Source organism: Thermothielavioides terrestris, chromosome 4 (assembly GCF_000226115.1).
Source record: "Thermothielavioides terrestris NRRL 8126 chromosome 4, complete sequence".
Lineage (NCBI taxonomy): Eukaryota > Fungi > Ascomycota > Sordariomycetes > Sordariales > Chaetomiaceae > Thermothielavioides > Thermothielavioides terrestris.
In genome coordinates, this window is record NC_016460.1 from 1,548,091 (window position 1) to 1,567,495 (window position 19,405).

Consider the following 19,405-nt stretch of genomic DNA (forward strand, 5'->3'; position numbering starts at 1 on the left):
CGCCCCAAGGTGGCATTCCTGAACATGAAGGATATTGACAAGATCTTTTGTCTTGGATCATCCACCGACCTCAAAGCCGCAGTTTCTAAGTTCTGTGTAAGCCGTGACTGGCGGCCGGCTTCCGGTGCATTTTACAAACTGCACGCTGCGAGCGACCGACCACTACCTTCGCTCGACTCGGTGTTCTAGAATGACACCAGAAGATTCCGTTGACGAATGCTGCAGGGGTGTTCCAATGTGGGCGACAGGGGCCAGTCAGCCCGTACGTAAGGTTGTCTGGTACGGGATACCTAACTAACGGGCAAGTCCAACATCGGAAAAGGGGCACAGAAGAGAGAAAAGCACGCCACGCCACGCCACGCCGCACACGGACAGGTCATCTCTGCACGTAATCGTCCGATTCTATCCGTCCCCCCGTATTCTCGGCGTCCCAAACAAAGATGTTCGAAACCTGGATCGTTAGGTCTGTATGTTACGCTGGTATAGTGATACAGTAATCCGTATTGTATGTACACGTATGTACGGAAGCATAGTTACCATACATACAGAGAAAATTACCGCAGGAGAACGTTCGTAACCCTCCCTTTTCCGTGTCCTTGCACTGCGCGGATTGACGCAGGCGGCCACCACACGTTAGCAGGTGCATAGGGATATCGTGTCTGCAAGCATGGTTTGCCCCGCGCCACTCGTACCGCAAGCAAGCAAGCAGGCGACCTCTCCTGTGCAACTGCACTGTAGGTCTGAGCGGCTGGCTGGGCAACGCACGAGGGGCCGTGGACACCACGTTGCATCTCTCGAGTCCGAGACCAAGGTTTCACAAGCGCATCTAACGTTACCCAGCCCATCTACGGATTAGTTCTGTACACTGCACGTACAGTGCAAGCAAACAGTACAATACAGTGTTGTCTGTACTTCACCGAACGGACAAAAGCCGACAAGCCGAAGCGGGCTGCGGCCGACCTGCGGCCAGCACGCGGAGGCGTGCACTAAGCCATGCAAGCAGAGCAGGGCAGTGACGGATTTGAGAAATGAATTTGAGATAACTCGCTCCGCTGTCCTCGCGTGGATCAAATCTGGGGTAGCCGTGCTTCCCGTGCTGTAGGTTACATCGAGGATAAAATGCGGATGAGACCGGATCCGACCGCGAGTCGGGCCGGACGAGCGGTTGAGGGGAAAGATCGGCCAAGGGAGCAGCAGTGCGGCGGGAAAAAGGGGGAAAAGGCGGGGGAAGGGGATAGGAAATCGAAGGGGAAGAGAGAAAGCCAGCTCAGAGGAAGGAGCTATCCTGTTATAATACGTAAGGTATCCAAGAGGTTTTCAGAATTAGACTCCCCTGTCGTCCCGTAGTGTAGAACAACTTGGCAGGAAGCAGCAAGAGGCGAACGAACGCATTCGGCGGCAGTCTTCCGACTTCCCCAGATTTCATTTCCAGATCTCCAGGAAACCACGCATAACAATCCGGGGCAAAAAACGTGGCCCCAGACACGCTGAAACTAGTGTAAATCCACATGTCCGCCAACATCACTCGGGGTACCGTGCACCTCGGCTCGGTGATCCATCGCTCGCATTAGCTCATCCGACGCTATCACCTAGGTAGGCAGGTAGAGTTACTCGTACTACTCCGTACTGCAGTGCGACTACACTACACCATCAAGATCCCATGTGGAGAGTTCCACGCCATCCACGCCTCCCCTCCGGCCTTCCCTCCAGCGGACCCCATCCACGCACAATCCATGCGTCTCCATCTCATCCCATTCACTCATCAATCACCTTAGACACTAGCAGGCGCATCCACATCGTCAGCAGGGCACGTAGGTAGGTGCGGTAGGCAAGTAAACGTGGACATCGACGTAGAGCCAGAGCCAGAACCAGAACCAGAGCTAGGTTGATCCCCATTTCCTAGCAACCCGAGCAAGCACTTTGGAACAGAAAAAAAGGGGAAAAAAGGGAAAAAAAGGAAAAACAAAACCGCCAGCCAGCCGCCCTCTCCTCCAATGCCGCCGCCTATGTCAAACCATGAGAGAAAAACAGGAAGAAAAAGAGAACAATGGAAACAAAAAGGACCGCACCGCCGATGCTCCCGTCGCCGACAGCCCTCGTAAGCCCGCCATGCAACCAACCCCGAATCCTTGAGAACACGTTCAGAGCTTCATCCCAGATGCAACAACACGATGGCACGAAGGTTACATCCAGGCCCATCCACTCCAGCAGCGGCCTGTCCAGTCCGGTCCGGCTCTGTCCATCTCATCCCCGTCCTTGTCCCATCCGCATCACCAAGTGCACCGTGCCGAGTTGCCCCACTGATGTGCAAAAACCGCCGAGTGCTCGCAGTCGGGGCCGAACCTTGGCAGCGGGGCTTGGCGTTTCGGCGACTCGGGTCCGACCGACTCTCGGGGTCGCGAGTGTTGGCCGGCGTCGCAATTCAATTTCCATCACATCAAATTCCGGGCAGAGGATGCTCCATCCCTCCCATGGAGCAGGTGGGTTGATCAACAGCAGGCCCCCCAAGAGGGCAGCTCCCAATGGCCCGATAGCTTGTGTAGGTAAGCAAGACCCGGTCACCGCAACGACATTGATCCCGCCAGGCTCACACCCGCATACCAGTCAGTTAGCCCCGCACAGTCGAAGATGCCGATCGACGAAGCAAACACCTGTGTCCGCATCCACCACAAACGTTTGCACGCGCGATTTCGTCTAGGGCCCGAGGATACGTGCCCGCTCGTAATGCTGAGCACCGACTGCACAGCACCTATCACCGATTGCCGCTCACAGGAATCCAGACTCGGCCAGGACTCTGGAAAAAACAGTCACGTTAACTCGCCGTTCACGAGGCATTGCGAAAGACGGAAAGGGAAAAAAAGAAAGGGAAGAGAGAGAAAAAAGAAAAAGAGGATCGATGAGAGACGAATTAGAAACCGCCCAGTGATACGGACCTCACGATCTTCTCGTCTTCCCGCTCCCGCGGCTCGATCTGCAAGCTCTTGTCGTACATCTCGTGCACGTCGCCCGCGGCTTGCATGTTGCTGAGGATGTAATCCTGCAGCTCCGGCACGGGCTGCAGCGAGTAGACCACGTTCTGGTACTGCTGGATGTCGCGGATCACCTCCGCCGTCTTGGCCCGCTTGGCAAAGTTGATGAGGTTGGTCTTCTTGATGACGGACGGAATGCCGTCCTCGATGAAGGTGAGGTCTGTCAGGTACACGCCTGTCGAACGCCCACAGCGTCAGCACCTCCGGGGAACAACTCCGGGCGGGCGCATGAGGTGGGGGGCTTACCGAAGAAAGGAATGCACGGCGGGTTCGCGGCGTGCAGGGTCTCCCTGTACTCGCCAAAGTTCTTGGTGCTCGCCATAAGCTTGCGCATGGTTTCCAGCGTGGCCTGGATGCGCTGCGGGACCTGATCCCACGTCCGCTTGAGGCGGGCGATGGGGGCGGTGCCCAACGCCGAGATGATCGAGGTCAGCGTGGAGAAGTTGTTGAGCATCCGGCATTTCTGTTTCTCAAGTCAGCCGAACCGTCGTCGAGAAATCAACCAAGCAAGGAGAACAAGTGCAGGCCTACATCAGCCACTGCCACAAAGTGCTTGATGACGACGACACGCTTCCGGACGTCGGTCTGTGACAGGATCATCTCGGCCACCCAGTTGGTCATCTGGTTGGAGTGAAGAATGAGCGCCTTGACATTGGGTGCCGGCTCCGGTTCTCCTTCCGCGACCTTCTTCTGCCACGTCTTGTTGAGGCATTCTGTCGCCTTGATCTTGCTGTACAGCCGCGACTCGATGATGGTGAGCTGCCGTGCAAACTCGGTCACGTCGATGTCGAGGAACTTGAGCTTCTTCATGTTCTTGGGCATGATGGGCGGCGGTGCGTTGTGATTGACGGTCTGGATCATGCGCCGGCCCCCGTCGCCCTTGCCATTCAGCCGCTGCTCGATAATCGCAGTCAAAGGGCCCGAGCCGGGCGTGTCCGACGACTTGATGGTCTCTCTGGCGAAGGTGAGCACGTCGCGGATGAGTTGTTTGTTTTCTTCGGTTGGTTCCTCCATCCAGAAAGTGTCGAACCAGCTCTTGATGATGTTGACGACGCGGAACCGGACCGGCTTCAGCTTCCTATCTTTCCATAGCTCGTACTCCTCCTGGGTCAGCCCTTCGGGCGGCTGGATGGTGAACCTCTTGACCAGCAACTCGAACAGCTCCCGGGCCGTCGTAAAGGAGCGGTACGTGAGGAGGAACGTGTTGTTAAAGCTCGGGTCCAACTTGTCGTGCCTTGTCAGCTGCTCGGTTAGGGCAAGCAAGGAACCTCCCTTGACGGCCGGAGGGACGACTTTGTAATCCCACGACAAATCGCTCTCGTGGTCTAATCTTAAGAAGGGCGGCACCTCTTCTGGGCTCTGCTGGGGTTGCACTGGCGCGGGATCCTCTCCAAAGAAGCGCTTCATCTTGGAAGGATCTCCCTTCCGGTAATTGGGTGGCAGAGTATCGCCTTCTGAGAAGGATTGAGAGCCGATCGGCAACCCTGGTCTTACCAACCCGCGTGATTCGGTCCGCTGATGCGGCCGCTCATAGGGCATCGTCTCTGTCCTCCTGAGCTGTTCCCGCTGGACGACTTCTTCGCGCACATGCAATTCTTGCTGCTGCTGGAGAACCATCGAGACTTGCTCGGAGAGGAGCTGAAGAGAGAATCCGATGTGGGACGAATTGGTCTCGAGCGCCCGCGCACACTGCCGGACGTACTCCAATCTCTCTTCCAGGGCCTGGCCTCTCACCTCGGACCACTCATCGGCCAGCGGCCCGGCGACGGCTTGGCACCCAAGGAGGAGGTCGGAAATGTTGTCGTAGAGGCTTTGCTTGTTCGTGCTGAAGTCGGAGAGCTGCGGGGTCTGGAAGCTGTTGCCGAGCAGTGAGAGATCGATCGACTCGATCATGGCGATCCAGGGCTTGAACGTGTCGAGAACCTTGCCCCCGGCGGTGCAGATATTGTTGCCGATGACTTCGTGCCTGTACGGCGTGACCACCTTGTCAGTCACCACGAGGTTCTTCTCCAGCTCGCGAATGCTAGACACGAGCATCCGTTTCAGCTCGTCCAGCCTTTCCAAAAGCTTTCCATCAAGGATGGCCGTGGGCTCGGCGGGGCCTTCTTCGTCTTCGAGGAAGTTGGACGTTAAAGGGTCGCGCGGTGCTAGACCGTTGTTTTGCCAGCTTCCACCGGCGTTCGACCCGATGACGAACCCGGGGAATAGCCGGGGGATTTCTTCGCCGCGCTGCTGCCTCGCAACTTCGACGTAGCTGAACACGCCCAACATGACGCCATCGGCTTCCTGCAGGCACTTCTGCACGGATTCGGCATTCGGCCAATCGGCAGCTGCGATATGTGAAGAGATGACCAGCTTGGAAAACTTGGACATCATGTCCCGGAAGTGAGGGTAGAGCGCCTTGTTCGAGGAGATGATGGATGGCTGTCCGGAATGGTTGTCGGTCGTTCCCGAACCAGCAGCCAGGAGCAGGCGCAGATGGTCCGAGATATCCTCTGCCCGTGCCACGTACTCGGAGCGGTTTCCGCTCTCGATGGCGAGGCGGTAGCGGTCGACCGACTTCTTCATATTGGAAACCAGTCGGGTCCAGGTCAGCGATGGCGTAGTGCCGTCGTCGAAAAAGGAGCGCGGCATGGTTGCGGCAGCCGGTAGATTGAACGCAGAGCTGGTGAAGGAGGTTGCTGACCCAAACATGGGGGCGTGGTGGAGGTTGCCGTTTGTAAACGTTTCGCTCCGCCCTCTTGTGCTGAGGGATTGGCCATTCATCGAATCCATTGACGTGGCAGGCGACACGCCATCCTTGGCACCTGGTCGGCGTTTGGCAGCCATCGAGGCGCGCGATGCGTTCATCAGGGCCTCTCCCTCAAGTTCGGATGCGGAGTTCACGTCGGACTCATCTTCCTCGTCCCGAGTCAATCCCCTCGCAATCATCTCTGGGGGCGGCCTCGTCCTGTCCGGCACGCTGACGTTCATACGGTCTCGTGGACCAGTCTCGTGTAGCGAAGATGGCGACTCGAGCGGCAACTCCATGCTGCTTTCGCCAGTCATGGTGTTGTAGTAAAAAAGCCTCCCATCTGGGGTGGCTTGCGGAATCCAGAAATCAGCTCTCGACCGGTCCGCGTCATTTCCCTCGAGCGGAAGGCCTTCCTCGTGGTCGGATAAGTCGTCCTCGTCAACCCCTTCTTCGTAGCCCTCTTGCTCGTCGTTCTCGTCATCCATCCGCTCTGTGTCGGCGCCCTCTTCTAGCTCCGGCAGCTCGTCGGGGCTCTGAATGATCTGGCAGTAGTTGCTTGGGAACCAGCCTCTGACGCCGTTGATGACGCCATCCCACCATCCGCTCTCCAACCGCGTGATGACCTGGATAATGTCTCCCTCGTGGAAGCTCAGACTGGTCCTGTCGTCCGCCTCGTAGTCGTAGAGCGCACGCACGTACATGGCACCGGGCGGTGCCGAGCCGACAATCCCGTTCATGATGAAGTTCGTGTCCGCCGTGAGGTATGAAGTGTAGGCGGAACCGTCGCGGCCGGCGCTTGACGCGTCCAACGACGCCGAGCCGGTCGAATCGCTGCGGTGGTGATGGTGGGGTGCCGAGTACGCGGACGCTGTGGAAGAACTCTGACCCTGAAGTGCCGACACAGGCGTCCGCGTCACTAGCATGTTGAGGCTCTGGTCAGGACGGGCGACGGCGGCATCGAAAGGGCTTGCGCGATGCCAGCCTCGTGATTGATGCGTCTCTGACTGACGGCCGGCCGAGTATCGCCGTTTCAGAGCAAGCAGCCTGACGCTCTCGAGGACGGCCGGCGGGGTGTCGTTCGTGTGGCGGCGCTAAACCGTTAGCTGGATAGGCAGCCTGCACAAGGAACGACGAGGGCCGCGATTGGCGATCTGACTGGCCGATCGAGTCGCAGGCGACACGCCTCGAGGCTGGAAAAGAGGGAAGGGAAGGAGTGCAATTCGTCCAATTAACGGCTCTGCGCCGACAGGCGGGCCGCTGGAAGGATCGGCCTGTTTGTTCGCTCTTTCCGGCAGACTCGCTCCCTGCACGAATCTGAGGCTTCGAATTTCACTTGCGCCCGTCTTTCGCGGAGTCCCTGATGATGGATGACGGGCATGCAGAGCGTGGTCTTGTTTTCTGCTGCGATCAGAAGGTCGGATGGAACTCTAAGGGCAGGGTCGAAAATAAAAGAGCGAGGTTGACAGTCGGGGATTGGCAGAAGGTTGAGGGTCCTGTTTCGTTGGCCACAACTCTCCTGGGGCGGGGTGGACAGGGTAGGCAGGGTAGGGAGGCATGGTTGGGTACGGTACCGCATAACGTTAGTGTACGCCGCCAGTCACCCGCACAGGAGGGGCCAGCGGGGCGCTCGTCAACTCCTTCGAGGGGTTCTCCCGCAACGTCTGATCTCTGCAATGGAAATGGAATCTGGAATCTGATGGAAAGGCCCAGTAAGAGGTAAGAGCCGGGAAGTAACATAGATAAATAACTCAGGTACCTACCTAGTAAGGGAGGTATCGGAACAAGCAAAGACACGTCATTTTCCTCTTCATCTATGCCACTATTTTCTGTGCCCCTTGGGTTCGTATGCTCCCCGACTTGCTGGGATGGTAACCTTCGGCGGACGATGCCTTGTGCGGTCCTGGGCTCTTGCTCTTTGCCGCGAATTACTGATGGGGCCGACAGGCTTGGCGCAAGGTTGCCCCTCACCCCCCACCGTTGGTTTGGTGCTAACTCGTGTACGGAGTACGGAATAGTGTAGCCCCTTTTTATGCAGCTGTTCCCGGTAACAATGGAAGCGATACAGATTCCCAACGGATATTCCGCACTGAAGCAGCCGACTTTCCTTACGCATCTGCGTTACACTATTATTGTATCGTACTGTCACCTAGTGTACAGTACATACGCGAAACTTTCCAGGTCTTGATGTTAGTTACGCGTACATTCACCGTACACTTCGCACACAGTCAGGAACCTGAATGCAACCCGGCAGTGTCTCCTGTTGATCTCTGTCAAACAGCGAGCACTGCAGCAACAACTGCAAACCAGGAACTTGGGAACTCCAAAGATGGCACCCCATTTCCCCAGACGGAAGGCAGCTCGCCAGCCCGGGCAGTGCTACGCTATAAAATCGCGCTACTCCCGTCGCGGAGGGGCATTTCATTGCCATTGTTGCTTCGCAACCCCCGGCCAGGGATCCCTCGTTGAAACCGCTCCCGTGAGACCTCGGGACTCCAGAGGAGATCAGCCCATGGCGGCGATCGAGTCATTTGCCCACGCACCTATCGTCTATGATCGCCAACAGCCGGTCGGTCCTCGCCAGTGACGGCAACAAAGGGTGCAAATCATGGGGTACACAAGCCCCGGACTCGGATCTCAAAGAAGCAGGTAGCTAACTGACTCGTCCGGGAACGCGTCTTGCCGACATAGGTAGTCAAACTGTGTGCACAACGAGTGCTACTGACAACCAAACACGACCGTCTGCATTGGTCAGAGCTGATAAACATGGCACCTCAGAATGGGATCTGCCGTGAGTTGCTGCTGGATGCGCGATGGCCTGACCACAGTTCACTTCGCCTTGACAAGCACGGCATAGTACGGAAATACAGTACAAGAGGACGCGAGCGACGTTAGCCTGGATTGGCACAGACGGTCCTGCGCACACACCAAATCCTGAAAATGCCTGGTGTTCCACTTTCCTTCGTCGGCATCCATCAATTGACTCTGTTTCACGTTGTCGAGCCTTTGCCGCGCCAGTTCTTTTCCACAAACACGTTCTTCGTTGACTGGACAGCATGGTGGGTATCAGCGAGATAAAGCCCCGCCTCCTGCCATTCCCGGTGACCGAGTTGCCAGACCGAGGCCAAGGATGTGGGCTTCTACGATCGCGAGACGTCCTGCTAGTCATTTCAGACGACGGTTGCTTCTGGTGCCATACCTGCTTGACTGTGTCTCTCCAAATTTCTCCTTGGTGGCAGCCCTCAAGGACGGAGGATTGGATGGGAGATTGAAAGGTCGCTGGCCCAGTCAATCGCGGTTACCGGCTCGGTGTTTTCGCGGGAGCGCCCGTGTGAGCTACGAGAGTTAAAGAGAATGCTATCCTCGACAGCACATGTGCTGCGAAGGGGACGATTTAACTCGGCCCCCTTCTCCAGGCAGCGTTGGCGAGCTATTATACGATCCGGACGGCTCATGGGGGATGCACCGCGACGTCCTTAGGAGGCGTGCCTACATCGCTGGTGCTCTTTGCTTGATTCCAATCCTGCAAGAGCGAATCAGATAAGACATCAAAGCTCAGGCAGCAACCGAACCACGCAAGGCACGCACGTGTTTCTTCAATCGACGGCTCCGGAAGATCCCTGCCGCCAGGCGCCGGAGTGGCGTCGCCTCCGGGCCTGGGGAGTCTCGTGACCCGCTCCTCGGCACCGGCTGTGGGGTTCTCGTAAGGCGGATCCGTTCTCTCCGCCAGCCGACGCGTCGCCGTGGGACCGAATCCCACGCTGCCCTGGTACGTATGTATGCACACGTATGTATGCACATACACTACCGTACATAGGACGGACGGAATATGTAGTGTAAATATGTACAACCAGAGGCTGGGTAACACGTGTACTGTACCCCTGACCAGACGGCGGTCAGCCGGGCTCGGATGATGAAGAAGCACGCATCACCGCCGGCTTTGTTTGCAGAAGATAGGTAGTTAGACCGGAACCGGTTGCATCAACCGAACCCCTGACAACCACCGCCGGGTTGAGGGGAAACAGGCGGCCATGCCGAGCAAGGGATCTTCCCCTCCATTGCTCCTCCTTCGAAATGTGCGGTGAAGCCCTTGACCCCCCGCGAGGAGTGGCGCTTGCGCTTTGCTTGTTGCCCCTGCGCGCACACTATCAATTGATAGGTAAGAAGTGGCTCGATTTTTGTCAATTCCGAGACGTTCCGACTAGTGAGGCAATCGCCGGGTCTCAGGGCATTGAGACGCCCTCATCTGGAGCTGGTGCGAGACGAGAACGTCGTGTCGTCCTGAGAGCATGAAATATAGACAGGGTTAGTTGGCGAGAAACAACAAAACTCGATGGAGTCAATTTCCGAACCCTTGGTCTCGGGCCGTTGCTGACGCCCGGATGCGACCCGGATGGAGACCAGGTCCCACCTCCAACGCTTCATGCCAAACGCTGGGAGCTCATAACGTTACAGCAGTGAGAGCAAACGGGGCACGCTCGTGCAATCAAGAGACGAGTTTGACAGAGCCTGCGAACAAAGACAACGGCGGCGTCCGGCGTGTCCGAGATAGGATACAGGTATTTCAGCAGCATGCTGTGGACGTCGTGCGTATTGAACCAGCGGATGGCCATCAAGGACTGTTTGAGAGCGACGAACCTTGATGGGATGTCTCAATGGTCACCGGCGAGGGAGGAGGCAGGAGGCCCTGGGATCGTTTCCTCGTCCATTCTTCGAGAAGGCTTCCCCATTGCCAGCCGCCATTTTGCCCGGGAATGTCGTCAAAAAATTTGTGACTGGTCTGTGGGTTTCGTCTCGATCAGGCCTGTATCCGGTTAAGGACACTTATTAGGGGGATCGGTCCCAAGATCATCCCCTGCTCATCACGAACCACTGGCTGTTGTTCCGTCGTTATTTGTGGTCCCGCTGGCGCAAATGCAGGGGGTCGAACGGCTGGACCGCCACAGTCCCGCCATTCCGAAACTTACACACAGGAGTTATCAGATTTCCAGGCTGGCTCATTGGCACCCGAAGATTCAGCGTATGTACACGCCAAGCTCAGGAAAAAGCGCCTGCGCGATTTGCTGAAATAAAAAAAAAGGAGGGCAATCAACAACCTGCTGGGGTAGTTTGGTCCGTTCGACCATCGCGATCGGTCATATCCCTGCCTATCAAACTGGCTCCATCATGAGCCCACTCGATCGCGAGAAACCGGAACCAGGCCTTGGCCTCGCACGACGCAGAACGCGGAGGGAAACGCGTGCCGACTGGCTGCGGGCCGGCCGCTCTTGCGGCCGTGCTCCACTTCCCCTGTCAAGAGAGCAAACGGAAACAACACCCGGCTCCGAATGCTCTCTTATGCGGGTGGGGAGAAGTGGGGGGGCTTCTCTCATCGAAGGTTCGACAGGAGGGAGGAGGGGATGCATTTCCCAAAGCCGGGGACCGCCAATGTGGCTAGGGAGCCGGCTTTGACTTCCGCCCCTGCTAGCGCAATTTTGCTGTTGGCACTTGGCAGGCTGAGGGCCACCGTGCGCCGCAATTTCAGGGGGAGTGAAAATTCTGTTCATCCAAACATTCGGTCGCTCGGTTGGCCCGTGGTTCCGAGATCTGCACAGGTACTGTGTAACTGGTGTATTTGCTGCGATGCTAGCTGTGGTCCTGTCATTACCGCAGTAGCCTCGAAGAACCGTTCTGTATCCGTACTTCCGTATTGTGCATAGCACATCCAGCAGCTGCTGTGGGTGGAGCGTGGCGTGGAGTTAACAAGCCTGCGATTCTGGGTGGATGCCTCCAAGCTGAGCTCAGACGCCAAGCCGCTAACTGATGTTATCTCCGCAGGTCTCCGCCAAAGCGGATTGCGGAGCGCAGCTGATGTTCTGCTGACTGATCACAGCCCAAGCTGAGGAGGGAGGGGGCTCGAGAGCTTGTCGCCTTAAGATTCGATTGGCGCTTGTTACTCTCCTTCCTCATTCTTCTTCTGTTTCCTTTTTGACCTTCTGCTGCCTTGCCTTTTTCCAAGTGTGCAGGAGGAGGAATGTTACTGCGCTGGCGATACAGCCGCGATTTTGGTAGGCTGGATTGTGGTCACGGGGACACTTCAACCGTTTGTCGATGTGGCATTTCGCGATGCCACGACAAGCAGCTCCGCACCGGGGAGCTATTGGCTATGAAGCGCTGCCTGCCGCAGCCCTACTTGCGGCATTGCTGTGCATAGAGAGCACCTCAACTAATGCGCTGTCAAGAGACGGTTAGCTACCTATTTTAGGCATGGCTGGACGGAGTTCCTCCGGACGGAAAAACGTGTTTCAGTGAACCTGGAAGTGTGAAGTTCCCCTCTCCTTTGTGTTCGCGATGCCCCGCGGCGACGGCGACGCAACGCTGCACCAGCTAGCAGACCCCACTGCGTCCCAAGCTCTTGCAGCTCCCAACTCCACCGTCTGTCTTCGCCAAAGGAGTCACGCTGTACTATTTAACGTTAGCGGTCAGTGACGTGTGTGCAGCGAACAGCGTCGAGTGCTTGGGCAGCGGAGAGATGATTGTTTGCAGACCGGCCACTAAATAGATTCTGAGCGTTGAGGGCAGGAATGGCACGCCCCGAAAAAAAAAACAATTGTGTGGGGGGGGATCAAAAGACGTGAACGTGGCCAATTTCCGCTCTTCCCAAACGCGAGGCCGGAGACTCCGTTCTCCAACGCGTTAAGAGAAAAGGTTTACCCTGATAAGCAGACAGCGGAGGCGACACCCGTTTGCTTAGGACAAGTGACCTCCTTTTCTATTCAATTGCAGTTCTGCCCCGCGAACCCCCCTTTAGTGTAAATCTTTCAACCCCACCTCGCGGAGCGAGTACCTGCACGAGACCTCGAGAGCCTCCTTTCAACACGTTCCCAGAATCCACAAGTGCGGCAAAGGACGCGGAAACAGAGAGCACAAACTTTGTCGAGGTTTTCAACAGCGGTCACACCGCTCTCTCGAGGGCGGCCGCCGAGACAATCGCCGCAGAGTCCAGCGGGCGTGCTGCAACGCAGGTCGATGCTTGGTTGTGGGCTCCCAACCTCTTGGTGGGTCCCGCTGTGCTTCTCGCTCCCGGCCTTAGCTGGGGACACGAGGCGCTAGGCCTATTTAGGACAGAGCAAAATTGTCCCACCTTTCGCCTACAGGTTGCTGGGGCGGGCAACACCCCCACCTGCGCCTGCCAGTTTCCAGTCCCCCTCCGCAGCGCAGCCCATTTTTCCCCTCTTGTCCCCCCTTCTTTCCGGTCATCAGCCATTTCAACAACCCCTCCCGCTTTCCCACTTCGCATCCGCACCGCGTCTCCCCGATCGCATTTGCGCCCGCGCACCACGTCTTTGCTCTCAGCAGCAAGACGATTTTCACAGTCCGATTTGGCGTCAGGCCATCTAATTCCAACTCAACCCAGTTATTTTTTCCATGATCATATCACCAATGAGCAGCTACACGACGCAGAGTCCGAAAGACACGCTTTAAATCCCACGGGAGCCCGCGAGCGAGCGAGGAAGGAGTCAGGCGATCTCAACTATCGTGCTGTGAGGAGGGTCCCAACACCGCTTCCGAGCGCCGTTTCCATCGTCGTCACCGCCCAATCCACGTTGCAGCCGCCTTCAAACGCGCCCGGCAATCACCTCCAAGATGCCTGGCGCAAGCGTGGCAGTCGTGCCGTCCTCGGCAGCGTCAACTCCGACACCGCGGAAGGCCTCGCTCGCCCCAGAGAGGAAGTACAAGTGCCAGTTCTGTAATCGGGCCTTCAGCAGGAGCGAGCACAGGAGCAGACATGAGCGATCCCGTACGTCTATATCCCCGCCCTTCTGGTCACCTTCTGCCATCCTTGCTTTGTCGCCCGCTAACCACCAGATGCAGACACCAAGGAGCGGCCGTTCAAGTGCATGAAATGCCGCAGCACGTTTGTGCGGCGCGATCTGCTCCTCCGCCATGACCGTACTGTCCATGCCAAAGATGGAGGCGTCCCTCTCCACAGCGACGGCAAGCGCCGTGGCGGACCCAAGACTGCTCGGCCCGTCGGCGGCCCCTCCAAGCCTGCGATTGCCATCGACGCCTCGGCTCTCGAGCAGCTCGAAGCCAGTGCCGACGGCATACTCGATGTGGAACATGCTGCCATGGTCATCACCGGCTTCCAGCACAAGACGGCCGCGGCGGCCGGAGCTCACGGTGGCCACTTCGACGGCAGCTCCGGTATGGGGTTCTCGCAGGACGGGTCGACGATGATGAAGCCGTCGATGACGTTTCCCAACGGTGCGATCGGTCTGCCGCAGTGGGATGGCTTCATTGGCCAGTCAGAAGCCAAGGCGCACTCGATCAGCCCGGCTGCTTCGACCCCGCTCGATGCTCAGAATCCGAGTCAGCTGTCTCCGCTCGCTGCGCAAGCCGCCAATGTCGCTCCATCGGGTCTGCAGGCCATGATCAATTCGCTGCCCGCTTCGGCCGCTGGCACCCCCACTCCTCAGTCGCCGTTCCCGCAGCAGCGTGCGCATACCCCGGCTGACAGCTCTCAGCCCGCACCGGGGTTCAAGGCCCCTCAGGTCAGCAACGACGAAGAGCGGAACATGATCTTGGACAATATCCGCAGCCATGACAGCGAACATGCGATCCCGGAGGGCTTCCGGGTCCCTAACCTGCCCTCCCTGAATCGCTACCTCGCCACGTACTTTGGCCTGTTCCACCATCACCTGCCGTTCTTGCATCCGGCTTCGTTTGAGCCGACTCGCGTGTCGCCGCCGCTGCTCCTGGCTGTCCTCTCCATTGGCGCTCTGTACGCCTTCGACCAGGAGCACGCGTACATGCTGCACATTGGGTCCAAGGTGCTCGTCAACCAGTTCCTGCAGAACAAGGAGAACTTCAGCTCTCGGAAGTGCCCGCTGTGGACGATGCAGAGCTCGCTGCTCAACATGATCTTCGCCAGCTGGAGCGGCGACCCCAAGGGCCTCGAATGGGCGTGCTCGATCAAGAGCCTGCTTGCCAACATGGTTGCCGGGAATCGGTACGAGTTGAAGCTCCGGCAGGAAGCTCGTGAGGGCCGCACTCCGACCCGCGCGGAGTGGATCGAAGATGAAGGTTGCCGCCGTACATATTACGCCGTCTACATCTTCTTTGGTCTCCTGACCCTCACGTACAACCACACGCCGGCCATGAGCTTCAACGAGTTTGAGGATCTCCAGCTGCCGTCCACAGAGGCTCTGTGGAACATGAAGGTCTCGGAGGAGGCCTGGCAAGACCACCTCAGGGTCTCGCCAATGGTCACTTTCATGGAGGCTCACGACAACCTCTTCCAGGGGGAAACGCTCAAGTACAGCGCCTTTGCTACGCGCGTCATGATCAACGCGCTCTTCCTCGAGGTCTGGTACCACAAGCGTAGCCCCGAGGCCCTCCAGGATGTGGTGACCGAGTACAAGCTGCGGCTCGCGCTCGAGACGTGGGAGAAGTCCCTGGATCTCTGCGAACCCGAGGCGTTCTCGGTGCCGCTGAGCGCGCCTCACAAGGGCCATCCGCTGATCTTTAACGCCAAGGCCATGTTCCGCAACGCGCGTGCTCGGCTGGAAGTGGACCTTAAGACGGTGCAGGAGGCGCTCAGGTACCACGACTCGTACGAGGTGGCGGCGGCCATGTCCAACGCGAGGGACCGCGTGAAGCGCTCGAGCGAGATGCTCAAGGTCATTCAGGAATGCTACAACTGCATCGAGACGGCGGTCCTCCAGGGCGTCCGCTGGGTGGCTCGCACGTCGCCGACGAACTGGAGCATCGAGCATCCGCTGTGCGGCATGGACCTCATGATCATTCTCAGCCTGTGGCTGTATCGTCTGGAACATGACGAGGAGAGCTTGACTGAGGAGGAGGAGGCCATGTACAAGCGTGTCCGCGCGCTGTTTGACAAGGATCTCGAGGACGCCTATGTCACTCACCTGAGCTCTGTCGTCGCCCGTCTCTGGGGCTCGATGTTGGACGAGGTGGTCGTCTGGGGGTGAGTCTTTTTGCTCTTTTTTCGTTCTCGTTCTTGTTGTTTCTCCCCACTTCTCGAAGGGCCGGCCGACTAACATTCCGACCACAGCATCACCCGTTTGATGGGCGAGTCGTTCCGCCTCCACTCGCAGGCTCTCGTGGGCTACGTGGACGATATTGCTGCTTCCTCCAGCGTCTCGACGCCGTCCATGACCTCTCAAGGCGCGGACGAGGACAGCGTGTATTAAAATTATGACGTCGATGATTTCCTTTGTTGGTTGTCTGAGTACGGACGGGGGAGTCTTCCATGGGCATATACCTCTCTGCGTTTGCTTCCTTTTTCTCATCTCCTTGCGTTTTTCCCTTATTTCCTTGCGGTGACGGTCCATCGCTGGTCTGGTTAGGCGCTGGCGGTGTTGTTGGGGGTCTTCTTTCCGCGGGGATTGTGGTTTCCTTTGCTTGGGTTGCTGCATTTTCTTTCGCTTCCGCATCGTTCGTGGGCTCGGCAAATGGGGGCAGGTTTGGTTCGGTACGGCATTCACAGTGGTCCAGTGGGAGGACCACCGCTCCCGCAAACCTTAATATCTGCACACTGTTGGCTGGTCCATGTGGAGGGTTCTTTTTTTTTTCGTTCTCGCCGTGTTTCATTACCCCCGCTTACTCATATTTTAATCTTGCCTTCTCACCCTCTTCTCTCTGGTTCTTTTCCCCCTCTCTCTTTCTCTTTCCTTCGCTTCGTCTCGGATACCTTGTTCGCAATACTGTTTGTCTCGTCGTTTTCCGCGCGCTCTCTCTTTCTGCTTTTGCGTATCACCCTCGGCGTGATGTGCGTCTGCTTTGATTTCCCCATCTGTTCTACTTCCTGTACTAGATACGGGCGGGATCTAGGGAAGGAGGTACTTGAGAGGATGGATGGGCGGTTGGGACTGTTGTCGTTTGGGCATGAAGTGGTTTCCTCGGGTAGTAGTTTATTCGAGCTTTCCTTGGCGCCGGAGATAGCTGCGCAGAGCTCGTCCAACAAGATTGATAATTCTTTGTTTTTTTCTTTAACTCGAAACTCGTTTGTTGGTTTATTAATGAGGTGGACGATACGTAGTAGACATTCGCCTAGCCGCCCGCGACTCTCGAAGGTCCATCTCCACTACCCCGTGTCCTCGTTCCTCTTCTCGTAATGCCTATTCAGGTCATATTAACTTCATCTTAGCTTCTACCCGCGAGGCTGCTGCCTCACGTTGGGAGGAACAGTGGTAAAAGAACTTGGACCGCCCGCGCTGAACTCGGCTTTTTTTGTTCTTTGTTTTCTTTGTTTTCATGCAACTAGCCAGCCGTTACTCACTAACGACGGGTTCCTGCAGGCAGTGACCCCCTTTTACCCATCTCTACGCCGTTATCAACGTTCGGGTACATACCTACTTGCGTCTCGCTCACGGCTTCGATGGCCGGTTCCCAGTGCCCGAGGTCTTTGCTTCTTCTCCGCCTTTGGCAGGAGATGATGGCCTGCGGGCTTCGGGGTCGAGCCTATGACCTGCTTTTAAATCGTTGATCTCTCCCCGAACCTGATCCGTGAGACTACTCCGCCTGGGATCGCAGGGCTGCTGAACATTTGCTTCGATTTGACACCATGGAGAGGCACGTACGTACATCCAGTCCCAAAGCGAGTATTTATTTCCTTCTTTCGGAGGCTTCTTCAACCTCGCTTTTGGTCTTTTCCTTCCTGTGGGGTGGTTTGTTTTCTGTCGCACCCAGCCCGCTTGCCCATGTGCTCCTGCATTGTGCCCACAGCCCATTTCCGGCCTTCCACCACCCCCTGTGTAACGCAAGCTGAGCTTATCCCTCGCTTACTCGAAGCGCCGTCCTCGACTGACTTGCTGACTTTCTTCCCTACAGTAAGCAGAGAGACAAAACCAAAAACCAGCCAACCTCACAGCCCCTTCCTCACCGGGCTCGGTCCCATCCAGCCAGACTTCGAATCGCGGCCATCTCCGTCTTGGAAGCCACACCCTATCTATCCCCCCAGCCACGCCCCCATACCTACCCGCGCAAGCCTTTCATGCCATGTTCCATACCCAGCCATCCCGTGCCCGCCTCTCCGTCCCCCTCCCCCTGCTCCTCCTCCTTTCCCTCTCCTTCATAACTCGCCCCGCCCTCGCCGACTGTGAATGCGGCTACCTCTCCAGCATCGGCATCAACGGGACCGCGGGGACCCAGATCGGCCAAGCGCTCTTCACCGACCTGCTCGAGACGGACTTCACCCGCCTGGGCGGCGGCAGCGGCAGCGGCAGCGGCGACGGGGCGGCGGAGTGGGTGCCGCAGGCGTTCAACCTGACGCGCGACCGGGCGCGGGGCGAGTACGGGGAGATGTTTGCCGTTGCGGGGGTTAGGTATGCAAAGGGTGATGCGGGTGGTGGTGGTGTCGGCGGCGGCGGCGGCGGTGGTGGTGGTGGTGATCAACAACAGCAAGATGGGGAGAAGGGGGTCCTCGAGCTGGTCGTGCGCAGCCAGATCGTCGACGGCATGGTGCCCGTCGCGGAGCTGGACACGCGCCGGCTGGACGTGGGCTGGGGCACGTTCAGGGCGTCGATGAAGGTTAGCCAGGTGCCGGGGACGTGCGCGGCGTTTTTCTGGGTGAGTTAGCTCGTTGGCTGTTTCTTGTTCATGCTGTTTCTGTTCTACCAATCTCTTCTGGTAGACAGAGGTCAGACCTCGCTCAGCTGACCGGGCCAGGGCAGTACTTCAACGACACGCAGGAGATCGACATGGAGTTCCTGTCCAAGGACTTCAACGCGTCCAACGGCAGCTACCCGGTCAACCTGGTGCTGCAGTCGCGGGAGGCGGCGTTGGCAGGCTACAACGCGGCGAAGTCGGGCAATTTCATCCGCGCAGACCTGCCCTTCGACCCGACCGGCGATTTCCACGAGTACCGCATCGACTACCTGCCGGGACGCGTGTTCTTCTACGCCGACGGCGAGGCGCTGGCCGAGATGACGGGGTCGGCGGTGCCCTCGTCGCTGGGACACTTGATCCTGCAGCACTGGAGCAACGGGAACAAATACTGGTCGGGTGGCCCGCCGTCGGAGGACGCCACGCTGGAGGTCCGCTATGTCAAGGCGTACTTTAACTCGTCCGTGGCGCAGGGGCAGCAGGGCTGGGAGAGCCGATGCCGGGATCCAACTGCCGCGAACGCCGTCTGCGTGATCCCCGACGTGACGCGGAGCAACTCATCCGCTGCCGGCTGGTTTTTCACGGACCATGGGAACATGACGGTCAACCAAACAACGTCGGAGGAGAGCGCGGCGTCGAGGCTGGCGAGGGCCGGATGGCTGTCTACGTGGTCGACTTTGGGCTTGCTCTGGGTAATAATGGGGGGGCTGGCCGTTGCCTCATGATGAGAATTGATCTGGTGCTTGATGACCGTGTCCATATGATTTAACGCGTCTAAGTGACCCCTTAATTGCCCCGCGCCTATATGACACCAGCAACTACTACCGGGCCAACTACTCTCTCCTTCCTACTGCAGTTACGCATGCCTACCGCTGCTGCGAACGTGCGCCAGCCCCCTTCCCCATCCAACAGGTGGCCGAGCAGGGAACGAGAAAACTCACTCAGCAGAGGCAAACATATAAATAGCCACATACAGTTGAGAATGAAGCTACTTAAGCTGTCTGTTGAACCATAATGCTGTGACCATGAGCCGTCC

At 57.7% G+C, this 19,405-nt stretch overlaps 3 protein-coding genes across 3 annotated transcripts; 2 read left to right on the top strand and 1 right to left on the bottom strand.

The window, feature by feature from the left end:
* Positions 1 to 2,766: 2,766 nt before the first annotated feature.
* Positions 2,767 to 7,182, bottom strand: THITE_130261 (uncharacterized protein; the record flags this gene model as incomplete). The annotated part of the gene is made up of 4 exons (XM_003655254.1): positions 3,561 to 7,182; positions 3,276 to 3,492; positions 2,934 to 3,204; positions 2,767 to 2,794 (listed from the first exon to the last, which is right to left on the bottom strand). The coding sequence occupies exons 1-4, from the start codon at positions 6,684 to 6,686 to the stop codon at positions 2,767 to 2,769; spliced, it is 3,642 nt and encodes a 1,213-aa protein (XP_003655302.1). The 5' UTR covers positions 6,687 to 7,182.
* Positions 7,183 to 13,279: 6,097 nt separating this feature from the next.
* THITE_2118864 (uncharacterized protein) lies at positions 13,280 to 16,087 on the top strand. Its single transcript, XM_003655255.1, has 3 exons — positions 13,280 to 13,540; positions 13,615 to 15,730; positions 15,818 to 16,087. The coding sequence occupies exons 1-3, from the start codon at positions 13,387 to 13,389 to the stop codon at positions 15,954 to 15,956; spliced, it is 2,409 nt and encodes an 802-aa protein (XP_003655303.1). The 5' UTR covers positions 13,280 to 13,386; the 3' UTR covers positions 15,957 to 16,087.
* Positions 16,088 to 18,147: 2,060 nt separating this feature from the next.
* THITE_2118865 (glycoside hydrolase family 16 protein) lies at positions 18,148 to 19,357 on the top strand. The gene has a single exon (XM_003655256.1). The coding sequence runs from the start codon at positions 18,465 to 18,467 to the stop codon at positions 19,092 to 19,094; it is 630 nt and encodes a 209-aa protein (XP_003655304.1). The 5' UTR covers positions 18,148 to 18,464; the 3' UTR covers positions 19,095 to 19,357.
* The last annotated feature ends 48 nt before the right edge of the window (positions 19,358 to 19,405 follow it).